This window comes from Ranitomeya variabilis, chromosome 4 (genome assembly GCF_051348905.1).
Source record: "Ranitomeya variabilis isolate aRanVar5 chromosome 4, aRanVar5.hap1, whole genome shotgun sequence".
NCBI classification, from domain to species: domain Eukaryota; kingdom Metazoa; phylum Chordata; class Amphibia; order Anura; family Dendrobatidae; genus Ranitomeya; species Ranitomeya variabilis.
The window spans coordinates 30829127-30845580 of NC_135235.1; the positions used below are offsets into that span (position 1 = coordinate 30829127).

General features: G+C 42.6%; 1 protein-coding gene across 1 annotated transcript in view; it reads right to left on the reverse strand.

Moving 5' to 3' along the window:
* Positions 1–8899: 8899 nt before the first annotated feature.
* The window catches only part of ARMH3 (armadillo like helical domain containing 3), a 57756-nt gene continuing 50201 nt past the window's right edge, over positions 8900–16454 (reverse strand). The window contains exons 24-26 of the mRNA XM_077258270.1: positions 13248–13326; positions 10575–10691; positions 8900–10235 (exon numbers count right to left, since the gene is read on the reverse strand). Coding sequence (XP_077114385.1) covers positions 10143–10235; positions 10575–10691; positions 13248–13326 — 289 coding nt within the window. The 3' untranslated portion in view covers positions 8900–10142. The remainder of the gene's footprint in view (positions 10236–10574; positions 10692–13247; positions 13327–16454) is intronic.

Genomic DNA, 16454 nt, shown 5'->3' on the forward strand with positions numbered 1-16454 from the left:
AATCACTGGTCTTGGTGCCAGAAAACCCAGTGATCAGCTCAGATGACCGGGAATCTGCGGTGGCAGAAGTGGTATAAAGACAGTTGAGGGTTTATTAATGGCGAGTATAATGGTAGAACCCAACATACACCTCACTGTCAGTCAATAGGGGGCTACTGATGGCCAGATCTCATTGCTGGATTGTGGGGATCTTTTTAATAATATAAGTCTTTCTGGCTAAATATATCATCTCAGTTTTATTAATTCTGCCACACTTATTTGGATTTCTTAGTGAGTCAAATGCAGGCTGGGAGCTCCTGCTACTGGTGGCTGGAGGCATACATCATTTTATCTTTTAAAGAGGTTCTGTCATTTGCCATAAATATGTATTTATTTGTTTTAAGTGCCACTGTTCTCCTGAATCCGGCGTTGTTTTTCTTTTTTTTCTGGGCCTCTCCATTCCTGAGACATGGTCCTATTCTTCCCTGTATCTAAATCTAGTCTTTTTAGCCAACTGGGTGTGGTGCTTTAGAACACGCCCATGAGGAAGTGCTATGGACCACGCCTGTTTGGATAACAAGACTAGATTTATATACAGGGAAATTGGGGCCATATCTCATGAACGGAGAGGCACAGGAACAAAAGAAAGACAACGCCAGATTCAGGAGAAAAGCAGCATTTACACCAGGCTATATATATATATATATATATATATATATATATATATATATATATATATATATATATATATATAATATATATATATATATATATTTATGGCAAGTGATAGATTCTCAGTAACTCAGTGTTATAGTGAAAGAAAGAAGAGGCTTTGGAACACTGCAGCAGAAAAGAAGTGCAGCACTTATTCCTATTAAAGAATTCCGGACCTATATAGATTAAATGAAAATTATGTACAGATACATTTCCCAATCCATGACTACCATCATTAACCTCATCATCAAGGCACTACATCTAAACGATCCTCAAAAGAGGAGAGATTAAATCCTATATCAGTGTGGAGCTCCGTGAACACTACAGGTCTCACCTGGAATCTAAACCAAATATGAACCACTACACGATAATATATTGCACCATAAAAGTAGGATCTATAGAATTTAATGCCAGGAATAAGGCATCTTGTGTCCACAGAAGGTTTCACTGAATATAAAAGTCTTTACACTTTGCAACTTGCCGTTCAGGCGAAGCTGGGCAACACGTTTTTCTTAAAATCCCTGGTGGTGGGGTATTTAAAAGGAATTCAGTATATTCCTGCTGCCATTAGATGCAATTCAATGCAAAAAAAATTTACAGCTCAGCTCCCCCTAGTGGTGGCAGGGAGTAGATAAAATTTTAAAGCTTTGCATTATGACCAAGCAATATATAATAAACTAGATGGTGGCCCGATTCTAACGCATCGGGTATTATAGAATATGCATGTCCACGTAGTATATTGCACAGCCCACGTAGTATATTGCCCAGCCACGTAGTATATTGCCCAACTACGTAGTGTATTGCCCAACTACGTAGTGTATTGCCCAGCCACGTAGTATATTGCCCAGTTACGTAGTATATTGCCCAGTGACGTAGTATACAGCAGAGCCACGTAGTATACAGCACAGAGCCAGGTAGTATATTGCACAGCCACGTAGTATATTGCCCACTTACGTAGTATATTGCCCAGCCACGTAGTATATTGCCCAGCCACGTAGTATATTGCCCAGTTACGTAGTATATTGCCCAGTGACGTAGTATACAGCACAGAGCCAAGTAGTATATTGCCCAGCCACGTAGTATATTGGCCAGTCACGTAGTATATTGGCCAGTCACGTAGTATATTGCCCAGCCACGTATGTCACAGGTTAAAAAATAAACATATACTCACCTTCCGAGGGCCCCTTGTAGTTCTTCCGGTCCCAGGGTTGGTATGAGCGCATTACCTGTGATGACGTCGCGGTCACATGACCGTGACGTTATGGCAGGTCCTTCTCGCGCAGGCGCGCAGGACCTGTGAAGACGTCGTGGTCACATGACCGTGACGTCATGGCAGGTCCTTCTCGCGCAGGCGCGCAGGACCTGTGAAGACGTCAAGGTCACATGACCGTGACGTCATGGCAGGTCCTTCTCGCGCAAGCCCTGTGATGACGTCGCGGTAACATGACCGTGACTTCATGGCAGGTCCTTCGCGCATACCATCCTTGACACCGGAACCTGCTGCTTGCATGTAGCGGGAAAGGCGGCGGAAGTTGAGTATATAATGATTTTTTTATTTTTATTATTTTTAACATTAGATTTTTTTTACTATTGACGCTGCATAGGCAGCATCAATAGTAAAAACTTGGTCACACAGGGTTAATAGCGGCGGTAACGGAGTGAGTTACCCGCGGCATAACGTGGTCCGTTTCCGCTGGCATTAACCCTGTGTGAGCAGTGACTGCGGGGAGTATGGAGCGGGTGCCGGGCACTGACTGCAGGGGAGTAGGGAGGGACTAATCGGACTGTGGCCGTCGCTGATTGGTCGCGGCAGCCATGACAGGCAGCTGGCGAGACCAATCAGCGACTTGGATTCCATGACAGACAGAGGCCGCGACCAATGAATATCTGTGACAGACAGAAGGACAGACAGACGGAAGTGACCCCTAGACAATTATATAGTAGATGATGAATATTAACTGATTTATTGGGTTGTCCTAAATAAATAGTAAATGTTTTTTTCTTCAGACATATTGGTCAAGTCAATGGGATCCAACCGTTTCCATATGTATCTCGTCTGGTGTTCTTTTGAAGTGCGCCGCGCATTGTTTCTAGTGGTCTTGAGGATAAACACGGCAGTAAACGTTACGTCCTAGATACAGAATTCCACTTTCTGCTCCATCCTCCACCTCCCCCGATCCTGTCATGTATTCCACACAAGATTGCTTTCCATCTGTCACCAATTCCACACACCATCGCCCGCCGCAAACCTTGTGTAATATAACCGCCATCTGTCACCGAGGCTGTCTGATGCGACTTCATGACTCTTGTTGGTGGCAGCAGCTGCCGGCTTCATCCTTACAAGACGACGACACTTTGCTAAAATACTATTAAGATGGATAAACGAGTAGAAAACATCAGGCTATGATGTACAGAACGTATAGTGATATTACCTTTACCCATGCTATATTATTTACGGCAGCTAGTGTTCGTAAAAAATGTGAAAACTGCGCTTCAATATGTTATTTCTAGGCTGCGATATCATCGCTTGAAGTTACAGGCCCGAAGCCTGAGGCTGCAGTAGTGAGGCTTCCTGATGACATCACGCCTCCTTCTCAGCTCTGCTTGGTGCTGTGTTGTCATGGAGACCTTGTGTGGAGCCACAGTCTATAGCCGTGTTCTCACTACATCACGGTGTCATGTTCCTGATAAAACATACAGATAGATCACGGATCAGCCATAATAAAGTCCAATATCTCTGTTGTGGCAGAGGCTGTGCTCAGGGGGCCTTCACACAACACATTCATCCTCACAGACCCCAAAATACAGCCCTTTGCCCTCCTTTCACCAGACCCATGGTGCTTGCAGCCCCCCGGGGGTGTCTCGTTCTCCTGTCTGTTGGGTGGGGGTCTCCGTTTCATGAAGGATGTCAGGTCGCGCTTACTCTACAGCACCTGCCAGACCCTCGTGGTCCTGACATCTTACTGCCCCTCTGACATCGCCTTATTGGGGTATTTGGGGGTCACATCCATTGGGGTGGGAGTCTTAAGTTCATGTTGTCATGTGGAAAGTGGTTGTGGGCACCATTGTACTGCGGGGGCTGGAAGGTGGAACATCGCCCAGGGACGAGAGCAGCATCTGGTGACCCAAGAGACATACGATTGGACCTATTTCCATGATAATACAGTATGGTGGAGTCCACAGTCTACAAGAAGAGAAGCAGCAGTGAGGGGCCGAATGTGTGCCCCTCATCGGCCGCAGACATACTGCACACTCGACTCCTCTACATCATACACCTCCAGCACCGCTACACCTGCTGCCTATAACACAGGCGGCACCACGTCCGTGGAGGTGATACACGTCCCCGCCAGAGCAGGTTTTCTGTGCATTAATAAGAATCTCAGGACGGGATTACAGGATAAACCCACCGCTTCCATCCAAGGAAAAGGTCCGGGGAAGGGGGCTGCATTTCCATGGAAACCGAAATGGCTAAAAATAAGCATCCGAGCATCAGCTCTGAAGCGGGTTCTCTGAATGAAGCAGCTGAAAACCCTGCAAGGTCGCCAGCTTCATAGGGAAGAGTTTGCATACCCTGCCCATTGTAGTCAATGGAGCCGAACAACCGTCATCTAAAGGTCCAATTTGAACCTGTTGGAAGTAATCGAACAAGCAGCGACAAATGCATCAATCTGACGCTTATTTCCCTTCTATTAAAATAATAACGTGGATGTTCAGCTATACGTTTCTTACTTGAATGCATGAAATTTTGACTAAAAAAATAACATTTTTGTAATTTGGTTTCATTAAAAATTTTGCACCACTTGCCTTCTAAATCCTCTGTGCTGCACTGTGTATTGCCGGCTGCAGAATGAGTTAATAAAGAATCCATCAGTGAGCTCCTTCTGAGGGTATGTGCACACGTCAGGATTTTGTCAGGCTTTTTCATCAGGTTTTGTTGCCAAAACCAGGAGTGGGTGATAAATGCAGAAGTGGAGCATATGTTTCTATTATACTTTTCCTCTAATTGTTCCACTCCTGGTTTTGGCTCCAAATCCTGATGAAAAATCCTGACAAAATCCTGACGTGTGCACATAGCCTAAGGGTATGTTTCCACGTTCAGGAAACACTGCGTTTTTTTACGCTGCGTTTTTCCGCAGCGTCAAAAACGCAGCGTCCAGATGTTACAGCATAGTGGAGGGGATTTCATAAAATACAGACTCCACTATGCGTTAAAAAACGCATGCGTTTTTGCCACGAAAACGCATGCGTGGTGCGTTTTTTCAAAACGCAGCATGTTGCTACAATGAGCAAAACACGCAGGAACCCCACAGGTGACCTGCCAGTGACCTCAGGTGCAGTTTTGGTCAGGATTTTACTTGCATAAAATCCTGACCAAAGCCTGAAGCAAACCTGAACGTGGAAACATACCCTAAGGGTATGTTTCCACGGTCAGTAAACGCTGCTTGTTTGACGCTGCAGCGTCAAACAAGCAGCGTCCAGATGTTCCAGCATAGTGGAGGGGATTTTATGAAATCCCGTCTCCACTATGCGTGGAAACCCGCACGCGGCGGCCCTGCGACTCCGGACATGCTGCGCGTCTTTTCAGAACGCAGCATGTCCGTACACCTTGCGGGGACGCAGCGTCCCCGCAAGGCATATCACAGGGCCCTATGGCGAGGGGTGCGATGATCCCGGATGTGTACTGTACACATCCGGCACCATCGCGTCTAAGGGGGCGGGGCTTAGCGCCGAGCGGCTTCGCCGCTGCGCCGATACCGGCCCCCAGACGGACCGTGGAGACATAGCCTAACACTCGGATGAGGAGTTTCTAACTTTTTTAATCTGAGCTCCTCTCAGCTAATTTCTTACCACAGACCACATCAAAAAGAAATGCTCAGGGAAACAAAGAGCATGTAAAAGCAAAACGATGCAAAAATGTTAATGAAACCAAATTTAAATTGTATTTAACAAATGTATACCCAAAGGTGGACAACCCCTTTTTGGATACATTTTTATTTTATTTTTTTAACTGTGCCAGAAAATGACGTTATAACTTTTACGTTGATCACAATGACAATTTCTTATTTGCGGTGTTTTAAGTCACTTTTTTTTTTGTGTGTGTCATGATATTAGTTGCTGTTTTTTTGCACCCAATTCGTCAAAATGGCGCATACGGTTCATAAAAAAAACAACTTTTTTTTTCTTCTATCTTGTACTGGTTTTGCGCCATTTTTAGCGCAAAAAAAGTCAAACATTTAGAAAAATTGCAGCAAAAAACTGACATCCTCAAACACGACAGATGGTGGACTGGAGTGAAATTATGACAAATTTTGCGATTTTTTTTTTAAAGTTGCACATAAAGAATTCGCCAAAAACATTAAGAATCGCGAAACTAAAAAAAAACACTGGCGAGCACATATAACATATGCTTCCAAAAAGGCACAAATAGAATAATGAATTGGGTGCAAACAAAAAAAAGCAAAAAACTGGACAAAAAATAGGCACAAAGGATTAATTTGTGTTTTTTAAATCTATTTTTTTTAAAGAAATCCCACGGTTTTGCCATTTTTTTTGTATATATATATATATATATATATATATATATATATATATATATATATATATATATATATATATATTTTTTTAACATTTGCAACCCATTAATGGTGTTAAAGGGGTTTTCCAGTACTGATGATAACGACCTTTCTATATGTGATCTATAAGGGTCTGACACCTGACAAACCCCCTGATCAGCTGACACCTATATGGAAGTCATTAATATGCAAATCCTGGACAACCCCTGTAAGGCTTTTTTGGTTTTTTTTTATGTAAATAAAGCTGAACTAAAAAACTAAAGCCAACTCATAAAATAATAATAATAGCTATTATATAATCAAAAGTTTCCAACTTTTCAAACTTTTGCACTTTTCATGATCTCAGCTGTTAGTAAAGACACCAAGGCGTCCATTATGGGTACAGAGGTAGCGGTTGCATCTGTGCCCTGGTACCTGGGGGTCCGAAATCCATCTCTTAATGAACAGTATCCGATATTTTACATTCAATAACAGCAAGCGGAAATCTTAAAAATGGTGAAGAAGTGAAAATTCCGAGAACAATTCCTTTAATATCAGCGACACCGGGGGCAGGAACAGCAATCAATGGCCGGATCTCACAAGCGCGGAGACGCGCCGACAAGGTAAGAAGCCGTAATATAATGAATAATAAACGGATTTCCTCTGCTGAATTATAGACGGCGGCGGATCTGCGGGCTGCAGCATCCATAATACACGACTCTTCCTTCCTCTGGGGCAGAACGGACGATAGGTTTGTAAATAAAACAGTTCTTTGTCTCGATGGCAAAAAAAAAGGAGCGTTGTTCAAAAATACAAGGATAATCGACGCAGGACGCTGCGAGCGTCACCGTGCAGGTCAGGATCACAGCGCTCCGCAGGGACATTAACTCCAGAACCAACACAGAGAGAGAAAAAAAATCAGTTTCTTCCTAGTAAATATCAATTTATCTCCAAGAGTTAATTAATTAGATTAATGGAGTTTTGGAATTAATGATTTTTTTTTTTAAATTCTGTGGAAGCACGGTTGACAAGCAATGTCTGACTTTCATTTGTTAATTTTCATAGATCTTTAATTTATTATTACTTTTGTCAGATTCAAGTTATCTCAGTGACCATTGGGGGTTTCTCTATCATTAAACGAGGGGGACCGACTATTTTGACCACGTGTGTAAATACCCTTTAACTTTGGCTTCATAAATCCAAGAACTCTTGCTTAGATTTGTGTTGTATGACTGAGTGGTAAATAATTCAGTAACCGTCGGGTGGAAAGGCTTCGATAAACATTAAGCTTTTTGTCTTCGATACATTTAGTTTTGATAAATTTATGTAATAACCAGATGCCAGGGAGGCTGTGAGCGCACTGCCCTCCGGTGGGGACTGGGCGTACTGCAGCAGTGTACACATATGGGGACCTTGATGTGGCGGAGGGGATGGGCTCACGATCACCAGTCTAGATTGGTTATGGAGAGGTCGTGTTCTCCCCCCTCCATGACTGTATGGATCTAGTGCATTGGGCACAGTCCTGGGGAACAGGAAAGGGCAAACCCCAAATTGTTCCCACAAAGCTGAAGATACAATTGTCCACAAAGTCTTATTAAAATTTCCCGTTAGTGGTACTAAGGAGCCGAGGCCACCCCCTGATAACAGCCCATAGCATTATCCTCCTCCACCATCTGTCCTGGAATCACCAAACCCAGACTCCTTCATCAGACACCAGATAGAGAAGTGTGATCCGACACTGCACAGAACACGTCTCCTCCAGAGTCCAGTGGTGGCTGCTTTACACCACTCCAACCGACACTCAGCATTGTGCTTGGTGATGTACGGCTGTATGCAGCTGTTCAACCATGAAGCTCCAGGAGGGGGCGCAGTGTTTGTGCTGCTGTTATACCAGAGGAGGTCTGGACTCTGCAGTTATGGGGTCAGCAGAGCGGTGGTGACTTTTCTGCCCTCTGCTCCTCAGCACTCGGACCCCCACTATGTAACATTACAGGGTCTCCACTTCATGGCTGAGTTGCTGCGGTTCCTTCCACTTCCAATAATATCACTCACAGGTGATGGGGGAAGAAATGTCATGGACGGATTTGTTTCCCTGGTGGCTCCTATTACAGGACCACGCTGGTATCAGTGAGCTCCGCACCACCGGCCGCTCTGCATCATGTTAGTAATGGCAGGCGGCACGGCGGGGGGCCGGAGGTGATGCACTGGGGGTGAGGGGCCGGAGATTATATACAGAGGTTATTCATCTGGGCAAGGGATCAGATGGTATACACCAAGTGCCGAATATTACACAGTGGGGGCCACATATTATACATGAAGACGTGCCGGTCCCTGCGAAACGCGTGGAATATAAACCACAAGATTAATAACTTCCTGTGAACTGACGTCTTCAATAATCCACAATTTCTCCAAGTATAGGACTCTGAACCCCCCGGGACTTGTACAGGAAAGTTGTGGGCAATCTTCACATTCCAGTAATGAGCCGCTGACAGTTTGGTGGGCCGCAGCTGAGCGAGGAGCCGGCGCTGTTACAGAAGGGGGTCCCCGAATGTGATACGACGGTCAGAAGCCAACCCTCCGGCGGCGGCGGCCCTGCCAGCGACTCGTACGGCTGCCCAGCCACCGGACAGAATAATACAGAGCAATAATCAGTATAAGGCAGATGACAAATAGTGATTTTATTTCCACCTTCTGGAGGTCATCATCATCATCATCACCATCATCCTCATCATCCTTCACCCTGAATGGAGGACAGCAGATCCCTCCAATCACATCTCCAGATAGCGGAAACTTCTGGAGCGAATCTTATACACGAGCGATTAAATAAAAGACAGAAATTCTAGTAGTTATAACAAACAGGACAGAATGGGGTAAAAGGAACACAAAGCAATAAATTAAAACAACACCAAAGTTCAGTAGGAAGACCTCACCCCCCGCCCGTATGGACCGACATCGCAGCGACCGACCACCGAGACGGCGGCGGACCAGTGCGCGGCTTACGGCTGGAGACTTATTCTTTCCTGGTGGCTTCAGGCAAGTAATAGGGATGATCCCTACACTGGCTACATAGGAGGGCATGCACCACACAACATTTATCTCTCCGGTGGTCTCTGAAGACCCTCAGACTCTTGGGTCAGCGATGATGGCGGTCAGCCTAACACTTAGTCTACGTGACAGCAGTTTTGGACAACTTGTTAGATGGGTCTTCGAGTCCCTGCAGCGCCACCAAAGGGAATAACTGGTATTACACGGGGTCCATACGAATGAATGGGTGGTCCGTGTAATCCAGGACAGGGCGAGAGATGCTCCACTCTGACCAATGGATACAAAATAAAGAACGCCCCTTTTACTAACTAGATTTATGGAAAGGACATTTTCTAAACTGGACAAAATGACCGCTGCGGAAAATCACATAGCAAGGAGAAGAATGAAAACTTCAGATTAGAGGAGCAAAAACATGAAAACGCCTCTGAAGGGGTCATCCGTTACCGCGAGAAGGAACCTTAATATGGACCTCATCTACGGAAATAATTTATACAGAAGCAAAAAAACAAAACAAAACTTTTTTTTTACGTAAGCTGCGACCTTCACAGAAAATAACATTGTCAGCAGGTTTTATTGGTCACAATACATAAGGTGGACGTGCTTCGTTTCGCCGACCCTCCTGACGTTCACTCTCAGTATTCGCGGCTTTATGGGAAAATCAAGTTCATCTTATGACGTCTCCCCGGTTGTTCTTCACATCCTCTGCGGAGCCGACGCCGGGGGAGACTTCAATACCTGCCCGTCCATAATAATCCGCCGTCGTGTAAAAAAGGAGTGCTATGCTCAAGTGTCGCCCCCTGGTGGGGGATGGTGGTGGGCACTAGTCCCGGGGACTGAACAGTACGGGAGGTCTCAGGAGATGGTGGAGAATTCTTTCAGTAGTGTCTCTTGGCTCAGGGTGTTTAAGGAGAGGTTCCTCCGTACGTTAATGCTGATGGATCGAGCCTGGAAGATAAGGAGCAGTCACTTATGTTTTGGCTGCAGTCCTGTATAAGATTGATTTTTACATTAGATTAAAAAAAATATCACAGAAGCCATCAGGTTACCATCTACCTGCAGTCTGATAATGGCCGGTTACCTGCATCCATGTGCTGCAGAGGCCAGCCTTTCTACTATCAGTATAGGGAGCGAACTGTCACTCTTCAGGAGCGCACTGTCCCGGGCGCAAGGGCAGCAGTGCGCTCCTGAACACAAAGGAGGAGAACATCCCGATGTGGTCCCCAACCATCATCTCATATCTCAGCTTCCTGCATGTGAGGAGATCGGATAACGGGACAAACTTACCAGCTCCTTAAAGAACGCGGCCTCTTTGTGCTGCTCGGAGTATCGTTCGTACTGGTCGAGCCCATCTTGAAGTTTCAAGGTCAGGGTGTCGTAGTTGGAGCGTACGACTTCTAATACCTGCCGGTCACATGTAGAGGGAAAATGACACAAAACATTATATTATGGGATGGAAATCACCCCGCTAAGGTGCGGCTGCCATTAGATAGTCTGTGTAAGAACATTACAGGGATTTGTGCTGCAGTGTATATATAGTACAAGGGGTCAGACAATAGTAGGCTCAAGTCCGCTATATATTATTTCAGAATAAAAAAATAATAATTATATATAATATATATTTTGTATACTCATTATTATTATTATTATTATTATTATTATTAATAATAATAATGTATTACTAAAGAATTAACATTTATAAATATAAACATTTATATCACTAAAGAATTCACATTATATATATGTGTGTGTGTGTGTGTGTGTGTGTGTGTGTGTGTGTGTGTGTGTGTGTGTGTGTGTGTGTGTGTATGTATGTATGTATGTATGTATGTATATATATACACCGTATATACTCGAGTATAAGCCAACCCCCCTAATTTTGCCACAAAAAACTGGGAAAACGTATTGACTCGAGTATAAGCCTAGGGTGGGAAATGCAGCAGCTACCGGTAAATGACAAAGGTAAAAATAGATACCAATAAAAGTAAAATTAATTGAGACATCAGTAGGTTAAGAGTTTTTGAATATCCATATTGAATCAGGAGCCCCATATAATGCTGCATAAAGGTTAATAATGGCCCCATAAGATGCTCCATAGACACATTTGCCCCATATAATGCTGCACAAATGTTGATTATGGCCCCATAAGATGCTCCATACAGACACTTGCCCCATTTGCTGTTGCTGCGGTAAAAAAAATAAAAAAAATCACATACTCCCCTCTCTGTCGCTCAGACCCCCGGCACTTTAAATATTCACCTTTCCTCTTTCCGGGCGCCGCTCCGTCTTCAGCGTCTTCTGCACTGACGTTCAGGCAGAGGGCGCGCACTAACCACGTCATCACAAGGAAGAGGGGGGTTGGTTAGGTGGTAAGGGTGTTGTTTAGTAAAATGAAAATATATTATCAGGTCATGTATCTAATGTACGGTATTTGTCTGGAAATTGTATCGGACTCTGTTAATAGTGTGTCATATGCTTTAATAAAAAATACATGATTTAAAAAAACCACGTCACCGCGCCCTCTGACCTGAGCATCACTGCAGAAGACGCTGAAGACTGAGCTGAGCTGCGGCTGGAACGAGGAGAGGTGAATATCGCGCAGCGCTCCCCTCCCCGTTATACTCACCTGCTCCTGGCGCGGTGCAGTCCATGGTTCCCCGGCGCCGCAGCTTCTTCCTGTATGGAGCGGTCACATGGTACCGCTCATTACAGTAATGAATATGCGGCTCCGTACCTATGGGAGGTGGAGCCACATATTCATTACTGTAATGAGCGGTACCATGTGACCGCTCAGTACAGGAAGAAGCTGCGGCTCCGGGGAAGCAGGGATGTGCAGGGACCCTGTCAGGAGCAGGGGAGTATAATTAGACAGCCCCCGCTCCCCCTCCCCTGCCGACCCCTGGGTATGACTCGAGTATAAGCCAAGAGGGGCACTTTCAGCCCAAAAAAATGGGTTGAAAATATCAGCTTATACTCGAGTATATACGGTATATAAAATATATATATTTTAATTCTCTAATAATAAAACTTTATATATATATTATAAAAGAATGCATAAAAAATGTGTTAATTCATTAATACTTATGGATTATAATTATTATTAAATAATATAAAATACAGGGATTTTTGTGTACTCACCGTAAAATCCTTTTCTCCAAGCTACTCATTGGGGGAGGCGAAGGAGAAATATATATTATATATCTTTTTAAATTCTTAAATAACCTATATATCTAGCGGACTTGAGCCTACAATTGTCTGATCCCTCATACAATATATATATGTAATATCTTATTACTGGGAAAAAGAGGGGTGATTTGATTTTTATTTTTTAGTGTTTCTTTAATCTATTTTTAGACTTTATAGGGGACTGAACCTTACATTGTAATTTATGTAATATATATATATATATATATATATATATATATATATATATATATATAAAGTTATTTCCACAAAAGTTTTATCTGAGGAAAAATAAAGTTACTTGACGTGTACGGCTATTGTACGGTTATAAGGAATCATGAGAAAGTAACACTTCTGGGAAACAATACAATTAAATAAATATAACTGTGTCATACATATCCCAAAATTATGCCATTAAAACTAGAGTGTGACACACAAACTCTCTCAGCTCCAGAAACAGGGGGAAAAAGGGTCTGGGAAAGTTGAGACACGTAACTTTTACAAAGTTCAGAAATTATTTACGCCTCTAGTATAATAAAACACCTCATAGGTTTGTATCGCTGTAATCATACTGGTTTCCAAATCATTTTTACCACAAAATTAACGCCGTAGTAAACACAATACTGTACAACTTGTCATTATACAATAAATATAAAAAAACCTATATAGATGCCAAATTAGGAAAATCCCTTTAATTACATCACACGTCTCCACCCCTGAGGAAGACATAGAGATCCACCCAAGCTTAGATTATAAAAACATTAAAAAAAACCCTACCTGTTCCTCTGATAGTTGAGAGATGTGATTCACAGCAGCATAGGACTCTATTTTAGGGTTAAAGTGATTTATAATGGCCCTAAATTAAAAAAATAAAATAAAACTAATTTATATCAATACACAACGCAATATATTCTGCAGCTGAGCCGAGCGCACAAGAATTTGGAGGGATGTCTCCTTTAAGAGATCTGATTTCCATTAAAGGACAGACACGTTTGTAGCATTGGGGCAGCGCTTATATGTAACCAGTGCACTTCTGTTGTCTGAACTTTCCCCATTTACTTTTTGCACAACCCCTTCAAATTAAAAAAAAAAAAAATGTATGCTCACTTCCCGGACCGGCGCCAATCCAGCAACAAATTGACATTGTTATTAAACACGTACAGTGGTGTAACTAGTGTCTGATGGGTCCCGATGCAAGATTTGGACCGAGCCCACCCCCAACCTGAACGAAAAAAAAAAAAAAATATATATATATATATATATATATATATATATATATATATATATATATATATATATATATATATATATATATATATATATATATATATATATATATATATATATACACACACAGTTAGGTCCATATATATTTGGACAGAGACAACATTTTTCTCATTTTGGTTATAGACATTACCACAATGAATTTTAAGCAAAACAATTCAGATTCAGTTGAAGTTCAGACTTTCAGCTTTCATTTGAGGGTATCCACATTAAAATTGGATGAAGGGTTTAGGAGTTTCGACTCCTTAACATGTGCCACCCTGTTTTTGAAGGGACCAAAAGTAATTGGACAGATTCAATAATTTTAAATAAAATGTTCATTTCTAGTACTTGGTTGAAAACCCTTTGTTGGCAATGACTGCCTGAAGTCTTGAACTCATGGACATCACCAGACGCTGTGTTTCCTCCTTTTTGATGCTCTGCGAGGCCTTCACTGCGGTGGTTTTCAGTTGCTGTTTGTTTGTGGGCCTTTCTGTCTGAAGTTTAGTCTTTAACAAGTGAAATGCTGCTCAATTGGGTTGAGATCAGGTGACTGACTTGGCCATTCAAGAATATTCCACTTCTTTGCTTTAATAGACTCCTGAGTTGCTTTGGCTTCATGTTTTGGGTCATTGTCCATCTGTAGTATGAAACGACGACCAATCAGTTTGGCTGCATTTGGCTGGATCTGAGCACACAGTATGGCGGCTCTGAAGACCTCAGAATTCATTCCTGTGTCACATCATCCATAAACACTAGTGACCCAGTGCCACTGGCAGCCATGCATGCCCAAGCCATCACACTGCCTCCACCGTGTGTTACAGATGATGTGGTATGCTTTGGATCATGAGCTGTACCGCGCCTTCGCCATACTTTTCTCTTTCCATCATTCTGGTAGAGGTTGATCTTGGTTTCATCTGTCCAAATAATGTTCTTCCAGAACTGTGCTGGCTTTTTTAGATGTTTTTTAGCCTTTTTATTCTTGATGCTTATGAGTGGCTTGCACCGTGCAGTGAACCCTCTGTAGTTACTTTCATGCAGTCTTCTCTTTATGGTAGATTTGGATATTGATACGCCGACCTCCTGGAGAGTGTTGGTCACTTGGTTGGCTGTTGTGAAGGGGTTTCTCTGCACCATGGAGATTATTCTGCAATCATCCACCACTGTTGTCTTCCGTGGGCGCCCAGGTCTTTTTGCATTGATGAGATCACCAGTGCTTTCTTTCCTTCTCAGGATGTACCAAACTGTACATTTTGCCACTCCTAATATTGTAGCAATTTCTCGGATGTTTTTTTTTTCTGTTTTCGCAGCTTAAGGATGGCTTGTTTCACCTTCATGGAGAGCTCCTTTGACCGAATGTTTACTTCACAGCAAAACCTTCCAAATGCAGCACCACACCTCAAATCATCTCCAGGCCTTTTATCTGCTTAATTTAGAATGACATAACGAAGGGATTGCCCACACCTGTCCATGAAATAGCCTTGGAGTCAATTGTCCAATTACTTTTGGTCCCTTTAAAAAACAGGGTGGCACATGTTAAGGAGCTGAAACTCCTAAACCCTTCATCCAATTTTAATGTGGATACCCTCAAATGAAAGCTAAAAGTCTGAACTTCATCTGCATCTGAATTGCTTTGTTTAAAATTCATTGTGGTAATGCCTATAACCAAAATGAGAAAAATGTTGTCTCTGTCCAAATATATATGGACCAAACTGTATATATATATATATATATATATATATATATATATATATATATATATATATATATATATATACACACATATATATATATATATATATATATATATATATATATATATATATATATATATATATATACGCGTCCTCCATCATGGTATATGTCCCCCATTCTGCCACTGTTCTTTAGTGAATAGAAGAAAATAAACCACCAGGGCTGTACATAGAAGTCATGGGGCTCCATAGAAGATGTATAATGCACTCCCCATAGTCCTCCATAAACTATAATGTACCCCCATAGTCCTCTATATAGTATAATGCACCACCATAGTAATCCATAAAGTATAATGCACCCCCATAGTCCTCTATATAGTATAATGCACCACCATAGTAATCCATAAAGTATAATGCACCCCCATAGTCCTCCATATAGTATAATGCACCCCATAGTCCTCCATAAAGTATAATGCACAGCCCATAGTCCTCCATAAAGTATAATGCACCCCCATAGTCCTCCATATAGTATAATGCACCCCCATAGTCCTCCATAAACTATAATGCACAGCCCATAGTCCTCTATATAGTATAATGCACCCCCATAGTCCTCCATAAAGTATAATGCACCCCCATAGTCCTCCACAAAGTATAATGCACCCCCATAGTCCTCCATAAAGTATAATGCACCCCATAGTCCTTCATAAAGTATAATGCACCCCCATAGTCCTTCATATAGTATAATGCACCCCCATAGTCATCCATAAAGTATAATGCACCCCCATAGTCCTCCATAAAGTATAATGCACCGCATAGTCCTTCATAAAGTATAATGCACCCCCATAGTCCTCCATAAAGTATAATGCACCCCATAGTTCTTCATAAAGTATAATGCACCCCCATAGTCCTTCATATAATATAATGCACCCCCATAGTCATCCATAAAGTATAATGAACCCCCAAAGTCCTCCATAAAGTATAATGCACCCCCATAGACCTCCATAAAGTATAATGCACCCCCATAGAC